This window comes from Trachurus trachurus (genome assembly GCF_905171665.1).
Source record: "Trachurus trachurus genome assembly, chromosome: 9".
In the NCBI taxonomy this organism is placed as follows: Eukaryota; Metazoa; Chordata; class Actinopteri; order Carangiformes; family Carangidae; genus Trachurus; species Trachurus trachurus.
In genome coordinates this window covers 6295649-6320860 of record NC_139895.1, presented here as the reverse complement: position 1 = coordinate 6320860, position 25212 = coordinate 6295649, and the positions used below count along the sequence as shown (strand labels likewise).

Here is a 25212-nt window from a genome sequence, read left to right as displayed (position 1 = left end):
TTGTTAGTTTGTTTGTCTGTTTGTTTTTAAAAATAAACGTGTAACCAGAAACTGGGTTCGCTCGCTCATCGTTTTCCTTTTTCCTTTTTCTTCCTTTTCCTTTTTCTGGTCAAGGCAGTGGGCGAAGCCTGTCACAGTGATGCATAGAGACGGCAGCACGTGCTATTATTACCTCCGAAGGATACATATCTGAAATGAACAGAATAAGCAAAGGCCACAAAGCAAAGCCGAGTCCATCTGAGGAGGAAGAGGAGGAGGAGACGTTCAAACTCCAGAGGAACTCCCCACGTCCTCCTCAGCTCCTGTCGATGAGCTCAGACAGACACAGTCTCTGTCCGAGTAGAAATATAAAGGGCTACAATCACTGTCTCTGCTCGTTAGAAATAAATAAAGTTAATAAATATACAAAGTAAAGAAGATGCTGCCGGGGAGTTTGATTGACAGTCGGATGAGAGCGACAACAGTCGGCGAGGTCAGCCATGGGGTCGTATGAACTGAAGCTTTTTATCCTCATGTGGCAGTTGTGTGAGTGATCGATCGCGTCGTTACGTCATCAGAGATCTGAAGGGTTGTTGGTTATTAATGAATGAGTGAAGCTGAATCGTTTAGTTTCTCTTTAAAGGGAAAGTTTGATATTGTGATATTCACAGCCGCAGTTTGGGTGGCCCTTTAATTTACAGGCCGCTAATTACGTGATAATGCCTAGAAATAACAAGTAACTGCATTATAATGTCTAGGAATAGCCTAGAAATAACAGTTAATTGCATTATAATGTCTAGAAATAGCCAAGTAATAACAAATAATTACATTATGTCTAGAAATAACCTAGAAATAAGAAGTAATTGTGTCATAATGTCTAGAAATAGCTTAGAAATAACAATTAATTGCATTATAATGTATAGAAATAGCCAAGTAATAACAAATAATAACATTATGTCTAGAAATAACCTAGAAATAACAAGTCATTGTGTCATAATGTCTAGAAAAAGCCTAGAAATAACGGTCAATTTCATAGCAATGTTGAGAAATATGGCCAAGAAATAACGATTGATTGCGTAGAAATAGACCAGAAATAACGGTCAATTACAAGAAGACTTGGTGGAGAAAAATTCTGGCCTTTCCCAAAAAATTCAAAGCATGAAAACTATAGATTGTGTTATTTCTAGGCTATTTCTAGACATTATGAGACATAGCCAAGAAATGACAATTAATTGATAAATTTAGCCTTAGAAAATCATGGCATTACTATGAAATTGACCGTTATTTCTAGTCTATTTCTTGATATTATCACATAATTAGTGGCCTGTAAGTTGTTTTATCATGTCTGTGTGTTAATTATAAATGTGTGGATCCTGTATCTGATCCAAAACCTCGTTAATAACCGTATGAAGCAGTTTAACCCTCTGAGCTCGATGGATGTTTCTCTGAATGGTGAAATGAAGGAATTTGGTTTCTATGGATCTGTAAACTTTGATCATACGTGACTCAACACGGTGTCATTTCTGTTATTTCTATGAACCTGCAGACATTCGTGAACCCGACACAGTTCGTTTTTCAAATATTGGAAGAATTTCAGAAATCTGGATTCAGTTTTTCATGCTTGAGCTAAATTATCTTCATGATCTTGTTGTGGAAATTGTGGAAATATGTGTAAACTGACCTCAGAGGGTTAAAAACATTATGTAATTCTGTTGTTTAATTTAATTATTTATACTCAAACTTTCAATAAACATAATTTCTAGACGTTTGTTGTATAAATAAATAAATGTAATTGATGAACTGAATAAAGCTGAATAAATAAAACAGCTGAAATGTTCCAGTTTGTGTCCGAAATGATCGATTTGATGTTAATTGACTGATTGGATTAAACAGGACTCAGCTTTTACTGCTTGAGTATTTTGGGATGTGAACAAGAGGCGTGACTAATCCTTTCCCTTGGTGATGGCGGTGGCGGTGGTTTCTATGGTTTCAGCCGTGCAGGGCGCAGAAGTCGAAGTCGGCGAAGGCCTCCTGCTGCTCGGCCGACAGGCTGCAGGGTTTCCCGGGCGGCGACAGCACCGGCTGCAGCCGCGTGAACTCGCTGTCGAAGTTGCTGACGTCCACGGACTCGGAGACGGACGGCAGGAAGGGCGGCGTCATCTTCTTGGCGAGCAGCGCCTCCCAGTCGATGGTCTGCAGCCAGGGACACACACACACACACACACACACACGGACAACAGTGACCTCAGAGTTCATCATGACGTTATCAGTTCACATTGATGAATAATTTACCTCAAAGAACTTTTCTCCTTTGAGCTCGTTGGCGTCTCGCTCTCCGGCTCCGAGTCTCTTCAGAGGATTCTTCTTCAGCAGCTGCAGACGGCGATGAAGGTGAAACACAACTTTGAATTTAAATGTTCATTTAAAATGTTTAAATCACACAATTTTAAAGCAGTACTAAAGAACTTTCACTTTTGGTTGAGTTTGGCGGCGCCAGTGGCCCAAAGCGGTAGTGTTTTGCCTGAATGAAGACTCCATTTCCCATGAGCACTAGCGCGTGGAAATTACCAGAAGACGTCCAAACTAAGTTTCTGTTAGCAGCGGATCATTTCTCGGATCATTTCTCAGTAAACACACTGAGAAATCCGACGGAAAGGTGCTGCATTGCCTGCTCCCTCCTCGTCGTGACTCGCAAAAGTGAAAGTGAAACTTAAGAGAGAGCCGGTTTCCCACCATGCTCCTCAAAGCTGCTTAGTGCCAGTGAAGGCGATACAGACCATAATGATACAGACCCCCTCAGGCCATGACAGAGGTGTCATTCAACCTGTTGTAAGTCGATGTACCATCACAAAAGTTATGAAAATATTATATGAAGGTTGAAAAGTTCCTTAGTGTTGGTTTAATCCAGTTTTTCTATTTTTTTTGCACAAATTTGTTGAGGTTTTATGTCTGAATTTGAGAAAAAGTGTCAAGTTTATGAGCTTTTTTCTGTTTGAGTTGGATTTTTTCTCACACAATTGTGATTTTTTTCCTCATAAAAAAAGAAAAAAAAAGTTTTTTCTCACTTCTTTTCTAAGCGTGTGTTCCTGGAAACACTACTGTAGTGTTGGGACATTTTGCAGAGACAGTGCTTCAGCTGTTTCTGAATTTCTAACACATTTGTGGAGGTGGTTTTACCTTCTGGATGATGGCGACGGCGTCCGGAGGAAGAGAGGTGGGATACTGCACGTCGTCGTTGACGATGCTGTCGAACACCTCCTCCTCATCCTCACCGGGGAACGGAGACTGACGGGAGGAAGAAAGAAATTAGAAACATCGTCCAAAGTTTAAAAGTGTTTTAAAATGAACTGGAAAATAATAAATAATACTAAATAATATAATAATAAACAAAGACCAGGAACAATAACGAACCTCTCCCACGAGCATCTCGAAGATGAGGACGCCCATCCCCCACCAGTCCACCGCCCGCGTGTAGTTGTCGTCGGTCAGGACCTCGGGGGCCAGAAACTCCGGCGTCCCACAGAAAGTGGAGGTTCGGTCTCCGTGGCCCATCCCTGCAGGAACAACAACGACAACGACAACGCAAACAACGCCGTCAGAGGCTGTGACTGTCGCCACGGAAACAGAGACAAAACCAGTGATGGGTTTAGAGCCTGATTGTGGTTGTAGTTATTGTAAACAAAAAAAAAGAAATTGGTAACCCTTTAATTTAGAGGCCGTTAATTACGTGATAATGTTTAGAAATAACGGTCAATTGCAAGAATGCTGGCCTTTCCCAAAAAATTCAAAGCATAAAAAGCATGTGTGATCTTTAGCCTTTATGAAAAACATTACGTTATTATGAAATTAACCGTTATTTCTAGGCTATTTCTAGACATTATGATGCAGTAACTTGTTATTTCTTGACATTATCACGTAATTAGCGGCCTGTAAATTAAATGGTTACAGAGAAAAACAAATTAAAATGTTGAGATATTGACTTTTTCTTTGAGAAATTATTGAAATTATTGGACAAAATGTTTTTTTTAAACGACTGATGTACATAGAAGACGTTTTCTTCCTGTATTATCACGTCTGTAACGATCATCTCGTTTACTAATAATTAATGATCTGTGTGACTGCGTGATGATGAGTTTTCTGTCTTAATTTGATTCCAGCGCCTCGTTAGTGTCATTCAGCCCTGTATCATCTTACTTCGTACTTATTTTATCTGATCTGTGGTGAGATTGCAGCTGTGGCGGATCATCTGGAAAGAAAAGACTGTGAGTACGGTGGCCCTGAAGGCTCAATACTAGGGCTGCACGATTATGGCCAAAATGATAATCACGATGATTTTTGTCAATATTGAAATCACGATTATTAATCACGATTATACATTATGTTAGATAAAACATGTTTTTATTGCACTTTCTGTTTGAAACAAACAATATGTGAACAAAGCTTTCAGTTCAAAATAAAACCTAAAATAAAAATAAATAATAAAATAAAATGTACCCAAGACAAAGGGCTATAGCGAAAAATAAATGCCATTGCAGAGTGCAGAGGAGTCATTCTGTACAGTAGCCCACAGATACTTGTGTAAAAAACAAAAAAATTAAAAATAAATGTGGTAGAAGCTGCTGATTCAACTCCTTTACTCACATAAAAGTCAGAAAGTACAGGCTCTACAGGCGCTTGATTTGATGCAGCACAGCCCGTTTTTTAATATGTTCATATCGTGACGATCATCTTAATTTAATCGTGGCAGCCAAAATCGTGATCGTGATTAAAATTCGATTAATTGTGCAGCCCTACTCAATACTCTGCAATTAAAGAAAATATATATGCAAAGAAACAAACAAGCTGCAAATTGTGGAAACTTCTTCATCATCTGAGTCTCCCTCAGTGCTTTTAACTTCAATCAAAAATAAAAAGTCCCCGCATTGTGTTTTGCAGAGTGTTGAGCCCTCAGGGCCACTGTACCTGTGTCACTATAAAAACAAAAGAAAAAGAAAGTGATAAAAAAAGGAATGATAAAGTGATGAATCCAGTCACCTTCTTTACAGAGTCCAAAGTCTGTGATCTTGACGAAGCCGTCCGTGTCCATCAGCAGGTTGTCCAGCTTCAGGTCCCTGAGGAGAGAAAGACAAACGGCTCCATGAGACGAAGGAGGAGAAGGACAGAGGAGATGAAGGAGGTTCAGGTGGAGCAGCAGCGTGAAGACGTCGACTCACCTGTAGATGATTTTATTCAGATGCAGAAACTCGAGACCGAGCAGGACGCAGGCCGAGTAGAACCTGGACACAACAACAACAACAACAACATCAACAGGAGGAGGTTTCAGGGGGGGGATTCTCCTCTCCTCTCCTCTCTCCCACTATCTTCTCTCCCCTCCTCTCTATCCTCCCTTTCCTCTCTCCTCCTCTCCTCTCCTCTCCTCTCCTCTCCTCTCCTTTCCTCTCCTCTCCTCTCCTCTCCTCTCTCCCACTATCTTCTCTCCCCTCCTCTCTATCCTCCCTTTCCTCTCTCCTCCTCTCCTCTCCTCTCCTCTCCTCTCCTCTCCTCTCCTCTCCTCTCCTTTCCTCTCCTCTCCTCTCCTCTCCTCTCCTCTTCTCTTGTCCCTGTACAAACCTCCCGTGGATAAGCGGATGGGTGACCTCCAGCGGAGGGTTGTACATGGGGCCGTAGCTACGAACAGGTATCTGGTGCACCATGATCCTAGCACGTTGCTCTTTCTGTCTGCAGACTGAGACATTATTACAACACCTGTTTGTCCAGTGTCCGAGACTGAGCCCGTTGTTCAGACTGCCGGAGGCCTGGTTTCAGGGGTTAGGGGAGCACTTTTCTCACGTTTTGTTTATCTATCGTCCACGATACACAGCAAGAAAGTAGGGGTGCACCGAATGGCATTTTTTGGCCGAAGCCGAATACCGAATAAAATCAAAATGCCTGGCCGAATAACCGAATTATACCGAATACCGAAAGTGGTTATAAAGTTTTTAAATAAAATATTTTTTTAAACTTAATTTTCAAATAAAGAAAATGACAGCTTTTGAATATTCCAGTTGCCGTCAAAAAAGCACAACAAGTTAAATAAAGTTTTTCATTTATATCGGCCCATTGTGAGTGCTGAAAGATCTATGCAAGTACATTCCAAAAAAACCCAAGTGTCTTTTAAAACAGTAGTTCCTAACCTTTCTTGGTCAGATTTTTTTAATTTTTTTTTTTTTTTTTTTTTTAATATTCGGCCTTGCTTTTTGCTCATTCCACCGAAGGCCGAATGTTGCTTTTTTTGCAATATTCGGCCGAATATTCGGTGCATCCCTACAAGAAAGAAAGCCACTCACACACTCATAAACTTTATGTCAGGTTTAGCAAAGCTGGTCATCTGGAAAACACGGAAGAACAGGGTGAGGGGTCAGGGGTCACAGGAGGTGGTGGCTCCGATGCTAACGGGGATGCTGGCAGCTCGGCTCAGGGTGGAGTTTGGGTTTTACAAGCTAACGAACCAAACAGAGGCTTTTGAAAAGACCTGGGGCCTCATTTATCATTGTGGATACACCTTTTTTACACCCTTTTGCAAAGTAATGGTAACTATCGTCCTGCTTTAGGCTACATTGTTTTAACATCTAGGTAAAAAAAAAAAAAATTCTGGGATAAAGGGGCAGATTACATAAGATTCTTCTTCTTTCTGCTCCCTTTTGTTGAGATTTGGGAGGTTTTTGTTTTTATTGTAGCTTATTAAAATGCAAGATCATTTTTCTGACTGATTTATTGCCCGATATCGCCGTGTATCTGCTTTCGGAGAAGTTCCGCTTTTTCCCCCGTCCTCCGCCCGCCTCGTTGTCACTTTGTTGTCACTTTGTTGCTGCTCCACAGAGAGCACATGGCTAATTAAATATGCACGTGCTGACCATATATAGTTGTATATAGGCGTTCCGGGGGTGGAGTAAGAGGTGTGTTCACGTGTGCACCATTCTTGGGTCCGGTGTGATTTATTGCGGAGAGTTGTGCGTACTGTGCGCACAGTTTGATAGATCTGAAAAAGGTGTAAATATTTTGGGTGTACGCCATTTTCGTCTTTTCGCCGTAAGCAAAAATTTAGTAGCAGTTTTACACCCTCTTTGATAAATGAGGCCCCTGGGCTGTAAATGAGGTTTTGTGTGTAGTTCAGGAGAATTCACTGGTTCTGAAGTTTTGATTTTTCTGTGTCATCTGCCTTTACTATGATCAGGGTCTTGTGTGCTTGGTTGTAAGTTGTGAGTAACGAATCAGGACGAACCGGTAATAAAGGTTTATTTTAAAAGTCAAAAAAATCAAAAAATCTCTCCTCCCCTCCTGTCTCCTCTCCTCCTCACCTGGTCTGGGCCTCGGTGAACACGTTGTTGTGGATGTGGATCATCAGGTCTCCTCTCCTCTCCTCTCCTCTCCTCTCCTCTCCTCTCCTCCCCTCCCTCCCACTATCTCCTCTCCTCTCCTCTCCTCTCCTCTCCTCTCCTCCCCCCCCCCCCTCACCTGGTCTGGGCCTCGGTGAACACGTTGTTGTGGATGTGGATCATCAGGTCTCCTCCCGGTAGATACTCCATGACGAAGCAGACGTGGTCGCTGGTCTGGAAGCAGCCGTGCAGGTTCACCAGGAACGGGTGTCGGGAGGCGTTGATCATCTCAAAGATCCTCTTCTCACTCATGAGGCTGTGGAGCAGCAGGAGGTCACGACACTGAGTTTATAACTGAGCTGTCCAGTAAAAATAATATAATAATAATAATAATGAAATAATAATTAAAGGGATAGTTCAACATTTTGGCAAATTGGCCCATTGCCATAATCCCTATATAGTCATAGCAGTAAATTCATGCAAAAACCACTGATGCGCGTTGACTTCAGGGACAGTTTTTCAGTCTCTGCATTTCCCTCTAAAACAACTCTGTCTGGTAACGTTGTGTTATTGTCTCATAGCGTGGTGAATGTGCAGGTCACAACTTATCCACCAGAGCGTTGTGGAGTTGTTGGATTGTGTATTTGATGAGTTTGATGAGGGAAACCAAGAAATCCCTGGAGCCTCCGTAGCGTAGCTCTGAGCAGCTCGCGACTCTGCTCCGCCATTCTAAAAATAACTTGCACCGACAATTAAAAGTAATGAACCTACTGCTATAGTATGACTATAGGGATTATGGCAATGGGCCAATTTGCCAAAAATGTTGAACTTTAAAAATAATGATAAAAAAAAAAAAAAAAGATTAATCTAAGGCTCCTGATGCACCAACACTGAACTCAGAGTTAGCCACAATGGCTAATGTATGTATCAAATGTATGTATACGGTACATATATTAAAATATCTAAAGAAAAAAATTAAATTTAAAATCTATTTGTGATTCTTATAATAATTTATTGTTCATTTTAAACACGTTTATCTTCCTGTTAAACTCCACTGTTGATCATATAAACACACACTGACAGGCTTTAGAAAGAGGCACTTATAGACATGTTAACTATAATTTAAACAAGTATAAACTGTGAACATCATATAAATAAATTAACTCTTTGTGTGTGTGTGTGTGTGTGTGTGTGTGTGTGTGTGTGTGTGTGTGTGTGTGTGTGTGTGTGTGTGTGTGTGTGTGTGTGTGTCTCTGTGTGTGTGTGTGTGCGTCTTTTCACACACCTGTCCACCTCGTCACGGGTCACGATGTCTCGTTTCTTCAGCGCCTTGATGGCGTAAAGTTTCGCCGTCTTCTTGAACTCTGCCAGCAGAACCTGGACACCAAACATCGACACGACCGACTGAGAACACACACACACAAACACACACACATACACACACACATACATACACACACATATACACACACACATATACACACAAGATGCCGTTTATACTGAGTTTATACTAAAAGGCCTGAAGCTGTGCGTTACCTTCCCAAAGTGTCCTCGGCCCAGGACGGAGATGTACCTGAAGTCGTCCATGTTCATCCTGGGAGAGAAACAGGAAGTGAAGTGAAGGCTGAGATTCATCCACACCTTTTACTGAGATGTGTGTGTCTGTGTGTGTGTGTCTGCAAAGATGGTTTATAAACCAAGACCCCCCCCCCATGACGAGTCAGCAGCTTCCTGTATACATGTCACTAGGCTTCTGCACGGCCTTTTTAGGAGACCAGGGGCAGCCTTGAGTGTATTGACTCCAATGGGAAAATTTAACGTGAACACCGATTATGGTCGAGTCTTTCTCCCCACAGTCACTGAAGTAAATTTTGGACTAATTTTCCACAAGCCACATCTCTTCTGAACAGTTTGACACAAAAATAATAATTAATAATTTGCTTTTTGCTGTTGCGTGAATATCAGAATATATTCGACACACCTGGGAGCTTTTGAACTACTGCTCCTTCTCATTGTCTTCGAAAAGTCTTCAGTATCCAGGTCTTTATCTCACAGTCACACTGGTTGAAATTTTGGCTAAAAAGTTACTGAATCGATTCAAGTCAATGAATCAAAATCGTCCTTGAATCGAATCGGCGACCACGAATCGTAATTTGAAGACCAGGGGCAGCCTTGAGTGTATTGACTGCAATGGGAAAATTGAACGTGAACACAGATTATGGTCGATTCTTTCTCCCCACAGTCACTGAAGTAAATTTTTGACTCATTTTTCACAATCCACATCTCTTCTGAACATTTTGACATGAAAATGGCAATTTTCAGACGGACACATCAGGAGAAAATTAACTTTGTCTCTGTCTCTACGACACACTCTCGCCAGATTTGGCACAGATCTCCGTCCTAGGCAACGTCAAACAAACGGCCGCGAACTCCCGTGAAAATGATTTAAATTATTTTCGTCATGCTAAATATGACTGTTAGTAGTGTAAATATTTAATGTTATCATAAGAAAATATAAATATATCACTTTCATCTACCTACAAATTGTATAAATCCACACACACGATCACAGAACGAGGCGAGGTGACAGTTGGCCACGCCCATTTAGAGAGACAGGAAGTGCATAAAGTTTTTATCAAAAAATGGCCGCTCATGGGGTATGTTGGTAAATAGAGTATCTTTGGTGTCTGTGTGTGTGTAAATGTGTGTGTGTGTGTACTTTAGAGCAGATACAGTCTGATCTTCACCTCCCTCTGTATTGTTAATGGACGACTGCAAACAGAAACAAACTTGATTATTATATCGTAAATATTTTATATCTGATCCATCACTTTTATATAAGAATAAAACAGATACATAATTTATTGATAATTAATAATAAATCTCTGAACCAGTACGAGAAGCTGAGATTATGAATCGGCCGTTATTTACCAGCGCAGACACAGAGGAGGTTTTCTGTTCGGAGGTGGTCGTGGTGGTGGTGGAGGAGGGGGGGTCATTGCCCTGGGTGACGCTGGTGGGAGGGGGAGGGGGAGGGGGCTGCTCCTCTGCGACGGTCAGTCTGATCACAGGAGCTTCACTGCACAGAGAGAAAGACAGAGGGATGAGAGGAAGAAGAAGGAGAAGAAGACGATGTGTTCAGGTCCTTGACTCCGGTTAAAATACGTAAATACATTTAAAGGTTACCTGATTTCTACTTTATTCCTTGAATTAACCTTTAAAAGCAGATTTACATTCACGGTAAAGTGTTTTATATCTTTTATATCACAGGTTTGAAATCAAACTCAGCCCTCTCTATAACTTTCTTTTTCTGTCTGTGCCAAAAAATTAAAAATTAAAAAATAAAAATTGGACAAAATGCTGGATAGTAGCATTTTTTTAAAAGTGGGGTTGTATGATCTACAAATAGCCCCTAAGTACTTTAGTTGCAGTAGAAGACTCTCTGCACTCCTCCCGTTAGCAACGCCAGCCCATAATAGCCCTGCCCAGAGATTTACAACATACAGTGTTGTGAACAGACCCAAAGAAACGGCCTATTTTCGTGGCCTAAAAGAGGTTTTACCTGAAAAAAGAAATACACAGTTCCATTGTTCACTATAATACAATTTTTTCCAGCCCTTCAAAGTGCAGGAAAAACACTGTTTTTATTTGGACCTTTTGTGTATTTCTTTTTCAGGTAAAACCTCTTTTAGGCCACGAAAATAGTCAGTTTCTTTGGGTCTGTTCACAACAATGTATGTTGTAAATCTCTGGGCAGGGCTATGGGCTGGCGTTGCTAACGGGAGGAGTGCAGAGAGTCTTCTACTGCAATTAAAGTACTTAGGGGCTATTTGGAGATCATACAACCCCACATTGAAAACCTTTGTTAAACTCTGCTCTGAGCATTCCACCAGAGCCTTAAGATCTGTCTCAAGTGGAGATTGTAACATCCCTAAGCGTAGCTCTGCCTTTGCTCAATCTGCCTTCTCTTTTAAATCTGTCAAATCATGGAACAATCTTCCAACTAATCTGAAACTTTGTACAGACTTCAATGTTTTCTCCCAGGAAGTCAAACAATGGATCCTAAGAAATCAGACATGTCAGCATTAATCATGAGCCTAAATTATTCTTAACCTTGGCAAAGTGTGAAGTATTTTAATAACTGTATGTTTTGTTAACTGATATGAAATAGGACTATGTCCTGAGTGTTTGTGATGTGTGAGAGGGTGTATATGCACATGTGTATGGATGTTTAGAATGCTATGTAAATTGATAATTCTTATATTTCTATTGTTCTTATTCACCTGCCCAGGGACTACGGATGGAAAGTAGCTAGTAAGCTAAATCCGGTACAAGGCATCTCGTCTCATCTCGAGACTAATGTTATTTTGTACATTGTCCCTGATACAAATAAACGTATTAAACGATAAACTTAAAAAAAAAATGCTACTATCCCTTTAACGCCTTGCTTTTCAAATTCTTCAAATATGTTGTAAAAAAACAAACATTTACTGACACTGATGACGTCTATAGGTTCATAAAAAAAATGGCTAAATACTGTACATGAGCGTAGTTGTAGATAAATCAATAATAAATGCCTGAAATGAAGTATTGTAATACCACTTACTTAGTAGTGAGCCTCTATATTGGGTTCATACTCAAAAATAAAACAACACCTATAACTGATGGATGAAATCTCTGCAGCTACAGGTCATGTAATGCCATAATATAAGGGAACAGTTACAAGATATGTTCAGATGTGTCAATATAAGTCTTTAGAAGTGTTATAATTATTATTGATTATTATTTTAGTAGCTTGTAGTTTGAGTTTGTCCTGTGTGTAATCTGTTGTGCAGCATGTCGTTCGGGTTCACCGGCAGAACACAATTACAGTAAACAAGCTCAGGCTGTGATCTAATCTGAGAAGCGATGAGGTAACAACAACGTACAAGCTTAAATAAATGTTTGGCAAAGTGGAGACGCTAACAGACTCAGACAAGGTGAAAACCATTTATCTGCATCGACTTATCACAGAGCAAATTGAAGAAATACGCTTTTAGTGTAGCATTCAACTGAATTATATTATTTAGTATAAGATTTATAGCACTATTTATTGCTTTAATTGTTTTTTTGTTCTATTAGATCTACATATATTTATATATTTTATTTTATCCACTTATTTTTATTGAAATTTTTCTTTATTCTATTACATTTACCTGTTTTATCTCAGTTTTTATCCACTCTCTAGTGTTTTCTCCACTGCAAAGCACAAATTGTCGGGTGTAAGTCGGCGTTTCCTCTTATCTGTGTTTTTAACTCCTCATTTTATGAACTGTATTTCTTTTATATGAGAGTGTGTGTGTATATGTGTACATATATGTATGCATATATATAGGTGATAGTTTGTATATGTGTATATATATATATAGGTATATTTTATATTTTATTTTATTCTTTTATATTATTGCTACATCTGTCTACATTAGCCGAGTGCTTTCTTTCGGAATGTTTGGAGCAGCTGACAGATGAATTTCCTTCGGGATTAATAAAGTATCTATCTATCTATCTATCTATCTATCTATCTATCTATCTATCTATCTATCTATCTATCTATCTATCTATCTATCTATCTATCTATCTATCTATCTATCTATCTATCTCAGTGGTTTAATTCTTGGGTGTGTGTGTGTGTGTATGTCAATGTGTGTAAATACATTTTTATTATCATACTTTGAGCTGCTTCCTGTATGAAAAGTCCTCTACAAATAAAGTTTGATTGATATAAAACATCCTCAGAGAGTAAAGTGAAATTCAACCATCTTTAAAAAGGGTCCCTGAATGCATCACGTGAGTCTCTGACCCTGGCAGTGCGGCGGTGGATGTGGGCGGAGCCTCCTTGTCGGGGGGGCGTGGCTCGGGCGTGGTGCAGAGCGTGGAGCTGAAGGTGGTGAAGGAGCTGTAGCGAGGGAGGATGCTCATCATCAGGTGACCCCACGTGGCGAAGTTCATGTTCATCTGAGCCGCTCGCAGGAAGTTCTTACCTGGGAAACACAAAAAAAACAAAAATAAAATCAAAATAAAATCACACACGAACCGGATCAGAGGAATCAGACTGTGAACGGAGATGCGTTGGATTCTGCAGCGACCTCTCTCTTTGGTGAAAATACATCGCTGGCGTCTCAGTTTCGGCTGCCGCTCCACAACAGTGTCGATGAATCGAAGCTGGAAAAAAAACACAAGATGGATCATTAAAGTCAGGATTCATGTTATTATATTAAAGGGATAGTTCAACATTTTGGCAAACTGGCCCATTGCCATAATCCCTATAGTCATAGCAGTAGGTTCGTTACCTTTAATTGTCGGTGCAAGCTATTTTTACAACGGCGGAGCAGAGCCGTGAGCTGCTCAGAGCTACGCTACGGAGGCTCATGGGATTTCTTGGTTTCCCTCATTAAAACTCATCAAATACACAATCCAACAACTCCACAACGCTCTGGTGGACAAGTTGTGACCTGCACATTCACCACGCTATGAGATAATAACAGGAGACAGAGTTGTTTTAGCTCTGAGCAGCTCACAGCTCTGCTCCACCGTTCTAAAAACAGCTTGCACCGACAATTAAAGGTAACGAACCTACTGCTATGACTCTAGGGATTATGGCAATGGGCCAATTTTCCAAAATGTTGAACTATCCCTTTAAATTATTATCATTATGATAATATACAGTGTAACATTTAGGTCACTTTTTGTGGCTTAATATCATAATAATAATGTAATTTTGTGACAATAAAGGAGAAAAAGCATCTTTGAATCTTAACCAGTTTGACTCAAATAACAACGAAAACGACTTATTTGGTGGAACTGGATAATTAAATGAGATAAAAACCGGGTTTTGAAACATTAATTAAATGTTTTGGTGACTAATGAGCTTTTGCAATAACGTTCTGATGAACCATTAAACAGTTATAAGACTTAAAATGAGTCAAAACAACTGAGAAAAACTGTAAAACCACAGATAAAACAAGTCAAACAGAGACATAACACAAAGAGGATGAACTTCATAGATGATGAGGATCTGAATGAGACACGAGAGAGTTATTATATTAAATTATTATTATTATTATGATAATATAAAACGTAACATTTGGGTCAAAGATGTAATTTTGTGGCTTAATATCATAATAATAATGTAATTTTGTGACAATAAAGGAGAAAAACTATGAGAAAAACTATAAAACTACAGATAAAACAAGTCAAACAGAGACACAAAACAAAGAAGATGAGCTTCATAGATGATGAGGATCTGAATGAGACATGAGAGAAAACCACAAGATGGATCATTAAAGTCAGGATTTATGTTATTGTATTAAATTATTATTATTATGATAATATAAAATGTAACATTAAGGTCAAAGATGTAATTTTGTGGCTTAATATCATAATAATAATGTAATTTTGTTACAATAAAGGAGAAAAACTATGAGATAAACTATAAAACATCAGATAAAACAAGTCAAACAGAGACATAAAACAAAGACGATGAGCTTCAGACAATGAGACATGAGAGATTTGACCAGTATTAATAGTGCAGGTGTGTGTGTGTGTGTGTGTGTGTGTGTGTGTGTGTGTGTGTGTGTGTGTGTGTGTGTGTGTGTGTGTGTGTGTGTGTGTGTGTGTGTGTGTGTGTGTGTGTGTGTGTGTGTGTGTGTGTGTGTGTGTACCTGGACGTAGAGGAGGCCCTGCGGCTCCAGACTCAGACCTCGGTCCTGGTCCTGGTTCTCCATCATCTCCTCCAGACGCAGGAACCTGACGGCGCACATCGCCCCCCGGTCCCGCCAGAAGACGCACACCTCCAGCTCCCGAGACTGAAATATAATAATTATAATCATCATTTTTTTTAAACTCTGTAACTTAAAAACAAACCTTGATATAAATATGTAAATACAGTAAATACATTTCCTCTGATTGTGAAGTGTGAACTGAGAGTCAGAGCTGGTCTGAGGGCGACGCCTGCTGGTCGGAGGCAGAACTACAACAATAACAAACCCACAGTATCTGCAGGTTTCAACAAGCTTTAACTTGTTCTATTTTTTTAAAGACCATCATGAATGCAATTTGAGATCTATTTCACAAACACACTGGCAATTTTTTTTTTTTTACAAAGGATTTTTTTTTTTTTTTAAAGAGAAGGAATCCTAGAATTACTTGCAAAACACATCCTGTATGCCTTTTTATATGTGTGTGTGTCCTTGTTATGTCTGCACATACGTACTTGGCAAATAAATATGATTCTGATTCTGATTATTAATGGGTATTATACAGACTGAACCTCTGAACTACTGTTTCCCTGTTTGTTTCGATTTGTAATGATGTTACAGTGTGATAAAAACATTCCTTAGAATAAAAAATAGACTGACCTTTGTTACTTTGTAAAGGTTGTGTTTCTAACTTTTTATTTAAGAACTGTCAAAACTGTGTTCAAGACTAAAAATCAATAATTTAAGTGCAGATTTGGTGGTTTCAGACTTTAACTAAACTCTATAAGACCCCGTGGATATCTTGACTCATGTGTGTTTTACTGCACATGAGCTGCCTCCTCATACAAGCAGGTTGAAGGGCACGACAGCACAGCGCCACCTGCTGCTCACTGACAAAACTGTTGAGTTTAGAAAAAAACTAAATAATAACACATATAAATATATATACAGTATATATATAGATCTTTATATCTGTTTTATACACATGAATCTGTTAATAACAGTTTATATTTTTTATGAAAATGAGTTCAATGAAATTGAACTCAATCAGAAGTATTTTAAATATGTTAAATATTTTTTATTACAGTTAATAAATGAAATTATATTTTATTAAGGTCAGAGAGTATAAACTAAGATCCTGTAAACTGGAGATAATTAAGTAAAGAAGACCATGACCCATGTTTGTATTAATTTTATAATCTTATTAATAACTTTTTAACCCCTTAATGATCCTGGAACAATTCACCTGCCTGCTTTTACATCTTTTTTTTTATGTCTCTTTTATTCACACTTTATTTCTTTTGGATCTTTAATTATTACTTTTTATCACTTATTTTTACTGTTTTGTTTGTTTTTTATCTTTTTGTTTTTTTTAAAAACCCTAACCCTTATTATTATTATTATATCATATATGTTTATCATCAGATCAGAGCGGCTGAGAGGTCAAAGGTCACCTCGGCATCGTTACAAAAGAAGCTTGTGGCCTCGTTTCCGTTGCAGTTCAATAAACAGTGACAGTTTAACCTACATGATGTGATTTATGACGATGATAATGAGATCTACTGTACATCTGACGGTTTTACGACTCTGTTCATTGTATAACTGCATATATGACGTGCACTGGTTGTGCTGAATTACCCCTCGGAGGCAATAAAGATGGATCTAATCTAATCTACATACGTTTCTGGAAAAACAAACAAACAGGAAAAACAAATGATTCTATTGCAAAAACTCAAGATCTTTCAAAGAATATTTGTCTTATTTCTTGTCAAAATGTCTAATTTCTAGTCAAAACTAATCTCTTTACACTTAAAATAAGACTCATCACCTAAAAATTAACTTGTTTTCAGATAAATTTTACTTGTTTCAAACAAATATTCACTTGAAATAAGTAGAAAAATCTGCCAGTGAAAGCAAAGCTTTTTGTGCTTGTAATAAGGAAGAAAAACTTTCTCCACTATCAGATTTTTCTACTTATTTCAAGTGAAAATATGCTTGAAAGAAGTAAAAAGTGTTTAAAAACAAGCTATTTTTAATGTGATGAGTCTTATTTTAAGTATAATGAGATTTGCTTTGACTAGAAATGACATTTTGACTAGAAATAAGACAAATATTCTTGGTAAGATATTTGAGTTTTTGCAGTGTGAGGCAGTAGAAAACAACACCATGTTGCAGTAAACCAACGGAGATGAAATAACAAACACGCAGGAGGGAAAGAAGGAAGGAAGGTGGGCGGCGTGAATCAGGAGGACGATCACGAATAAATGAGTCAGAGCGTGAGGGGCGTTCAAGTGTCGGCGGATCAGGTGGGAACTTTTAGTTTCTTTGTGCTGACAGGAGACAAACTACTGTTCAGCTGGTGTCAACACTGCAAAAACTCAAAATCTTACCGAGAATATTTGTCTTATTTCTAGTCAAAATGTAATTTCTAGTCAAAACAAATCTCATTATACTTAAAATAAGACTCATCACATAAAAACTAACTTGTTTTTAGACACTTTTTAACTTGTTTCAAGCAGATTTTCACTTGAAATAAGTAGAAAAATCTGACAGTGGATCAAGTTCTTCTTATTACAAGCACAAAAAACTTGCTTTTCCTGGTAGATTTTTCTACTTATTTCAAGTGAATATTTGTTTGAAACAAGTGAGATTTATCTAAAAACAAGTTCGTTTTTAGGTGATGAGTCTCATTTTAAATGGAAAGAGATTAGTTTTGACTAGAAATGAGACATTTTGACAAGAAATAAGACAAATATTCTTGGAAAGATTTTGAGTTTTTGCAGTGAATTGAGTTTGTGGAGCAGCAGAGCACAGACGTTACAGATGCATCTTGTGTCACATTGTGCAGCTGATTGAATCTGCAAATTACAGTATTTCCTCAGTTGCTTTAAAGGAATAGTTCACCAAAAAATGAAATTCAGTCATTATTGACTCACCCTCATGCTGATGAATACTCCAGAGTAGTTCTTTATTCCTCAAAGTGCATCTGGAGACCCGGGAGGCCGGTTCGTAGTCCAACCAAAACTTTATATGAGAGTAATGGGGCCTGACACAAATTAAACGTCCATAAAACTACACAAAAAACATTTAATATTCCTCCACACTGCTCATCCACTGCAGTCCAAGTGTCCTGAAGGGAGATAGTCCACAGTTTACCTGAAACAACGTCATTTAGGACATGTTTACAGCCTTTGTTTGTATATTATTGGCATTTTTTTAAATCATATTTTATCTTTGCAGTAGGTCGTTTTAATCTGCCCATGATATGTTACATGTTATCTAGTGTTGTCTATTTGTGTATGAATGTGTGGGTCTTCCTGGCTGCAAATCAATTTTCCCTGTTTGGGACAAATAAAGACACTTTGACTTCGACTTTAAACTGTCCTGTATTGAATTTGCCTGTGAACGTGATGTCCTAAATGATGCTGTTTCTAGTAAACTCTGGACTATCTCCCTTCAGGACACTTGGATTGCAGTGGACGAGCAGTGTGGAGGAATATGAAATGGTTTTTGTGTAGTTTTATGGACGTTTTTGTGTCGGGCCCTATTGACTCTCATATAAGGATTTTGCAGCCTAGTATTTAGGCTACATACTGTATGTACTGTAAGTAGCTAGCTATACATGTATTTGCATGTGTGTATGTGTATGTATTAATCAGGAAGTTAAAAATATGAAGCGGTATTGTAATTAAGGTGTTTGATTAAATAAAGTAGTACTTATTTCCACTCCTTTTCAATATGTACAGTATTATTGTTGCTTTCTTTCATGGTCCTTTTATGTTTATTTGTGGTTGATGACCACCTGTTTTTTTTATTTCCACATACTGTATGCCAATAAAGCTGAACTGAACTGAACCAAACACATACTGTACAGTATTTCTGAACTATCAAGTTAAAACCATCATAATCTCTGACTTTATCAGTGTGAAACAAAAACTGGGAGAGAGTTTCAACTCTGCTCTTTCCAGTCAAGTCGACAGCAGCGCTCCAGGTGACCTACTTTATCGTCTTTGTTATACGGTGCTTTGAAAACGTCACATGATCTGAGTGAAAATGACCGTTCCTAGTGAAATATCTGGCCATATCATCACAATATGATCAAGATGGTTGTAGGAGCCATAATTCATAGATATGTAAAAAAAAAAGAGTTGGAAACTTAGATTGTATTTCATTATTTCTAAGTTTGTATTTTAAATCTATGTGTTCTATATCTATAGTGCAGAGTTGAGAGAGATTATGGCACCGACTGCCTCAGTTTGGATGAGAGCGGTGAAAGGGAGCACAGTTTTTCTACGGAGTGATGGATGTAAATAGTTTTTTCTTTAAGTAAACTTTGTTTTGAAACGGATTCATCTCTTAATTCATTCTTGTAAGAATCCCTGCCTTTCATCCTCTCACGTGGCTTTGACAACACGAAGGAAAGCCGCAAAAATTGTGATATTTTTTTGCATATCCTGTAGCTCTCGCCTTAACGTCTGATCGTCCTTTACCAGTAAAACTAAAATATGACGTAGCATCTTCTTCCCGGGGGGTTGGGGGCTGTCCTGGGTGTTTCCTCCTCCTCCGTTGTGCAAAGCTGGCAGGAAAACTGCAGCGAGCGCGGACCGACTGACTTTTATTGATCGGCCTCGTCACCTCGCTCCGCCTGCCAACCGGCTACATCTGCATTAGTTGTTCTACATCCTGATCGCTGCAGACCGACGGCTCTGCTCTGCTCGCACAGCGGCCTCGCTCTGCAGGAAGAAGGTTTCTGTCTGTCTGTGTTTAGTTTAGTCGACAGTCGATGCTTTTATTTTGTTTTTGTTAGTTTTCGTTGGTGCAGAGTCTGGACGATTATCCTTCATTCTCAAAATACCGTGAAAAACGTGTCCCTACATTTTCCCTACAAGTTTCATCATTCACATTAAACCAAAATTATGCAACTCAATACCCATTTAAATGATGATGATAATTACAGTTCATATATTTGCAGTTTTATTTCTTTTTTTAGGTTAGTTTTCTTTCCTTTGTATCATGTCCCACTGCAATGGTTTAACGCTATTGGAAAGTGTAAAAACATTTATACATAACATAATAATTGGTCAATTATGGGCAAACACAGGGCTTAATATATGAATAAAGTGAAAACTAAATTGACTATTTAATAATATACCTGTTTTAAAATGAATATCCGAGCTTTGATTTGATGTCATTGGTGTTACTGGCATCACACACCGTTATTTTAAAAGGTTAAGAATATGTGAGAAAGAACTTCCACAATCAAAGATGAACAAAGAAGTGGTTAGTGTCTCTTTACTGAGTAACAGTAAGATATTTTATGTCTATATCTATATCTATATTTTTTGTGATCACCTGTGAGCTGCTCCCAAAGGTCAGGAGGAATAAAAGCTTCAGAGTGAAGAGGAGGAAACACGGTGAAACCAAACTGGGCTCATTCTCAACCTGAGGTCATTTATAATATATACAGTAATATAGGCTACATGTCCAGTATTTATTATTAATCTCACTGCACTACTACCTCATTGATTATTTGCTCTCTACCAGCTGACCACCTTTAATCCACCGGCCACTTTACTTATTTATATTATATTGTACTTGTATGTGTTCTCTGTTGTATTGTGTTATTGCTCTGTTGTTGTTTCTGTCTTTTTAATATAAACAGTGTGTGTGTTTGTGTACAAACGAGTGAGTCAAATTCCTCGTATGTCTGCACATACATGGTAAATAAATGTGATTCTGATTCTGATTCTGGTTTATTTGGTGTAAAATGTGGCTGAGTTGATGATTTTAGGAGCGATTCTGGGCCGGATTCAGCATGATGACGATCCGAAGCTTGTGACAAATGGTTATTTCTCCAAATATAATAATAATATTGTGTCAATGTTATTATTTTACTGCTCTGAGCTGAGTCAGAACTATGTTTAACTAAAAACATCAATTTTGCAAAATAACAAAAACAAAACTGCCCTTAAAACACATATATAGATAACTAGAGAAAATGACACAGTGGTGCTGGGTAGGATTTTCTTTTTTATCATATAGATTTTTTATGTTGTTATTATTAAATGTTTCCTCATCTTTAATTCTCTCAAATAGCATGTGGTATTGGTGTTAGTGTTTGGCAGGTATCATAAGTTGTTCTTCTTCCTGCTCCTTTCCATTTATGCTGTTGTGTAGATAAAGAAAAGAAAAAGAGAAAATGTAATGTAATGCATCATGTAATAATGTAATGTATTCATGTAGCTACTCCATGAATGGAATAACTATGAAATGAATGAATGAATCTGTGTTTTCCAAATTCCCTCTGGCACGTTCTGCAGAGAATTTAATTTGGTTTTGATAAACGTTATAAAAGTAAAACACTATTTCATCAGCAGCCACCCAGTTCATTATTTCCAGTTAATTGCAAACCAACAGACAAAAGGTTGTGACCCTGCAGTAACTCGTCCTTCACTTGCATAAAGAAGCAAAGCTGCATGTTTCTACTTTTAATGCAGTGATTCCCAACCTGTGGTCTGTGGCCCCCTGCTGGGCCGCGAGGGTACTGCGAAGTGGGCCGTCAAATAACAAAACAACAAACAAATAGTAAGATTTTTGTGATAAAATAAAGATAAAAATGTGATTATATGAGAATAAAAATATGTGTCTGTGATAATTATCTTTCTTATAATAAATTTGTAAATATCAAAGTAAAAACGATGCCAAGATCATACAGAATCAAATCATACCAAAACAATGCAAGTTAAATAAAATAGCCATATGAAAGAAATACAAAAAAAGAAAGAAAATTAAATAAAAGTAATGTCTGTGATAATTATCAGCATCTTAAACTTCTTCAACTTTCTCCTGCCGTCAGTTCAGTCCTGATGTTTTATCCTTATCATTAAAATAACAAAATGCTCTGAGAACGCATTATTTAGCCTTCGTATCGTCCATTTTTGAGATTTTCAAGCGTTCAAGAGTTGGAAAAGGTCGTGAACCGCTCTGCCCTGCAAGTGCAAAGTGCATACAGTATCTGTAAAAATGCCAAACTGAGAAAAACAGCTTTTTGTGTTTAGGCATCAAATTATGAATAACTACCAAGTCCATAATTGATTAGATAAAGGTGGACTGAATTAAATGTATTTTGTAGTTTGTCTTTCTGACCCATTTTGACCGTTTTATGGCAGATTTTGTGACCAATTTTGATCGTTTTATGGCAGATATGGCACTTTTGCCTTGGTTTTGGTGCAGATACTGCACTTTGGCTTGGTTTCACAGACCACAGTGTTTTTTTGGATGGACAGCAAAATAAAAAGCAAAATAAAAAGCCCAATAACTCTAAAATAAATTTTAGCAGTACCAATATCAAATTCTACCAGATTGAAGAGAATATGCCACACTTTTGATTGGTCAAAAAAAAAAAAAAAGTGAAAAAATGCAGATACTGTACTTTGCCATTGAAGGGCAGCGCTGGTCTAATGTTTAATGTCTAATGTCTGAGGATAATATTGTTAAAGATCTGTTATAATAATAATATAGCAATATTTATAGAATGGAGAAGCTGACTTTCTCAACTAAAAACAGAGACTTTTAAAAAATTACTGGGAAAACTGGGTTAATTTTGTGTCTCCATTGAGAGCAGACTTTGTGCAGTAAGGACACTGTGTGTATGGTAGATTACTGATCCCCTTGGTTCAGGCTACAAACTTGTTCATTGTTCATATGTTTATTATGTTGTTTACCTTCCAACAGGAGAAAAGGGACGATGTAAAGAGAGATGTGAAAATAAGGACAGGAGTGAAAAAGTGTTTCTTTTTTTCTTCAAATTTACTCTACGGTGACTTTCTTTGAGAATGTATTGTGTGTTTATCTATGTCTCTGCTCCCTGGTGGAGAAGTTATTTTATACTGTTGGAAAATTGTATATGTAAAATGTTGAATATTGATATGTGAAATCAATGAAAAACGTTAATTAAAAAAAAAAAAAAAAAAAGATCTGTTGAAACTGAAACTGTCCTCAGGTCTGTGACCGGACTCACCCGCTCCAGCTGGATGCAGAACGTCTGATCCCAGGTCAGTCTGCTGGCGGCCGCCCAGCGCGTCCGGCCGACCGGCCTCCCGTCCAGCCGCAGCACGGCGCCGACCTCTGATGCTGCTGCCGGACGGACGGACAGACAGACAGGAAGTTAGAGACACACCAGCTCCACATGTCCACACATCACTTTAATGCAGGTTTTTTGTCCTTTTGCCTCCAAAATGTCTGAGCTCAGGTTTTTATTGTCATTTGTCTTTATTGAGGTTTGAGGAAAAACATCAAGTAAATGTCACGTCGTTGAGAAAACGACGACTCAGTCGAAGCAGACGATGTAACGTCATTAAATACAACGAGCACATGGAGAGTTAGATCAGATTAACCTTTAAAGGAGCATTTCTTACTTTACAACAGTTTAATATCTGTACATAACAACTGGAAATCCATGTCTCCATCTCTCTGTCATCTAATTATTTACTCAAACTAACAGTCAAATTGCATTTTCTCTACGTGGATAATGAAGTATTTTATCAATCGTTATTTTCATTTTATTTCTCTGGTGGTTTTATGGACAAGAACGATTCAGTTTAGCGGCTTTTAAAGTGATTTAAACCTCAGTAAATATTCATCTATTATTAGAAAACACAACTCTCTCCATACTTGTTGTATTGATTACCTGCCTGTCAATGGATTTTTGACATTTTTCCAAAACTCTCTAAGAAATTAAATGGAAATACCCATTGTAAATATATTTAATTTCTTAGTTTTCTTTTATCTTAAAGGGATAGTTCAACATTTTGGCAAATTGGCCCATTGCCATAATCCCTATAATAGTCATAGCAGTAGGTTTGTTACCTTTAATTGTCGGTGCAAGCTGTTTTTAGAACGGCGGAGCAGAGCCGTGAGCTGCTCAGAGCTACGCTACGGAGGCTCATGGGATTTCTTGGTTTCCCTCATCAAACTCATCAAATACACAATCCAACAACTCCACAACGCTCTGGTGGACAAGTTGTGAGCTGCACATTCACCACGCTATGAGATAATAACACAACGTTACCAGACAGAGTTGTTTTAGAGGTAAATACAGAGACTGCTTGATGAAAAACTGTCCCTGAAGGCAACGTGCATCAGCAGTTTTGCATGAATTTACCTCTAAATTATCAATTTCTTGGTTATTTCTGAATTGTCTTGAACGCAGCATTAGTTAATGACTGTCAAAAATCAAAAAGTACATAGCCTACTGTTTTGTTTTGTTTTTCTTTTTTATGTTTATGCAAGACTACATCCAATAATATTTCTGCGTCCTCTGAAAGAAACGCAGCTCAGAAACAAGAAAAAAACAGTTGTCCACGTACCAGTCGGTCCATCTGTCCGGTGAGCCGCTGGTGAACCGTCCTCCTCCTCCTCCTCCTCTTCCTCCTGCTGAGGTTTCAGTAAATCCTCACATCCCAGGAGCCTGACTTCAAGTTTACCTTGAAAAAAACAAAACAAAAACAAAGAAAATGTGTTTATTTATTGTTGTTTTTTAAATAAATGTACGATAAATGAGGTCATCAAATTGCACACTGCAAAAACTCAAAATCTTTCCAAGAATATTTGTCCTTTTTCCTGTCAAAATGTCTCATTTCTAGTCAAAACTAATCTCTTTCCACTGAAAATAAGACTCATCAACTAAAAATTAACTTGTCTTTAGATCATTTTCACATGTTTCAAACAAATTTTCACTTGAAATAAGTGAAAAATCAGTTTTTTGTGCTTGTAATAAGGAAGAAAACTTGCTCCACTATCAGATTTTTCAACTTATTTCAAGTGAAAATATGATTGAAAGAAGTAAAAACTGTCTAAAAACAAGCTACTTTTCGTGTAATGTTTCTTTTTTTAAGTATAATGAGATTTGTTTTGACTAGAAGTGACATTTTGACTAGAAATAAGACAAATATTCTTGGAAACACTATGATTTTCTGCTCGGTTCTCACTGATGAATACATCATCAACACATAATGTAATTTGGTTTTTCCACTGCAGAGCCATGAAACTGAGAAAGTGACTGCAGCATTTCAAAATAAAAGCCTTCATTTGTCACAGCATGAATAAATAAATAAATCCGTGTGAGTCACCACCACATCCTC

At 38.0% G+C, this 25212-nt stretch overlaps 1 protein-coding gene across 1 annotated transcript in view; it reads right to left on the bottom strand.

Annotated features, from left to right (window-relative positions):
- Nucleotides 1-1959: 1959 nt before the first annotated feature.
- The window catches only part of LOC310991907 (serine/threonine-protein kinase N2-like), a 34488-nt gene continuing 11235 nt past the window's right edge, over nt 1960-25212 (bottom strand). The window contains exons 5-20 of the mRNA XM_083979836.1: nt 24439-24555; nt 23091-23206; nt 15035-15178; nt 13460-13535; nt 13174-13354; nt 10266-10413; nt 10054-10106; nt 8871-8928; nt 8620-8711; nt 7474-7650; nt 5193-5255; nt 5014-5090; nt 3391-3533; nt 3157-3264; nt 2272-2352; nt 1960-2172 (exon numbers count right to left, since the gene is read on the bottom strand). Coding sequence (XP_083835962.1) covers nt 1969-2172; nt 2272-2352; nt 3157-3264; nt 3391-3533; nt 5014-5090; nt 5193-5255; nt 7474-7650; nt 8620-8711; nt 8871-8928; nt 10054-10106; nt 10266-10413; nt 13174-13354; nt 13460-13535; nt 15035-15178; nt 23091-23206; nt 24439-24555 — 1838 coding nt within the window. The 3' untranslated portion in view covers nt 1960-1968. The remainder of the gene's footprint in view (nt 2173-2271; nt 2353-3156; nt 3265-3390; nt 3534-5013; nt 5091-5192; nt 5256-7473; nt 7651-8619; nt 8712-8870; nt 8929-10053; nt 10107-10265; nt 10414-13173; nt 13355-13459; nt 13536-15034; nt 15179-23090; nt 23207-24438; nt 24556-25212) is intronic.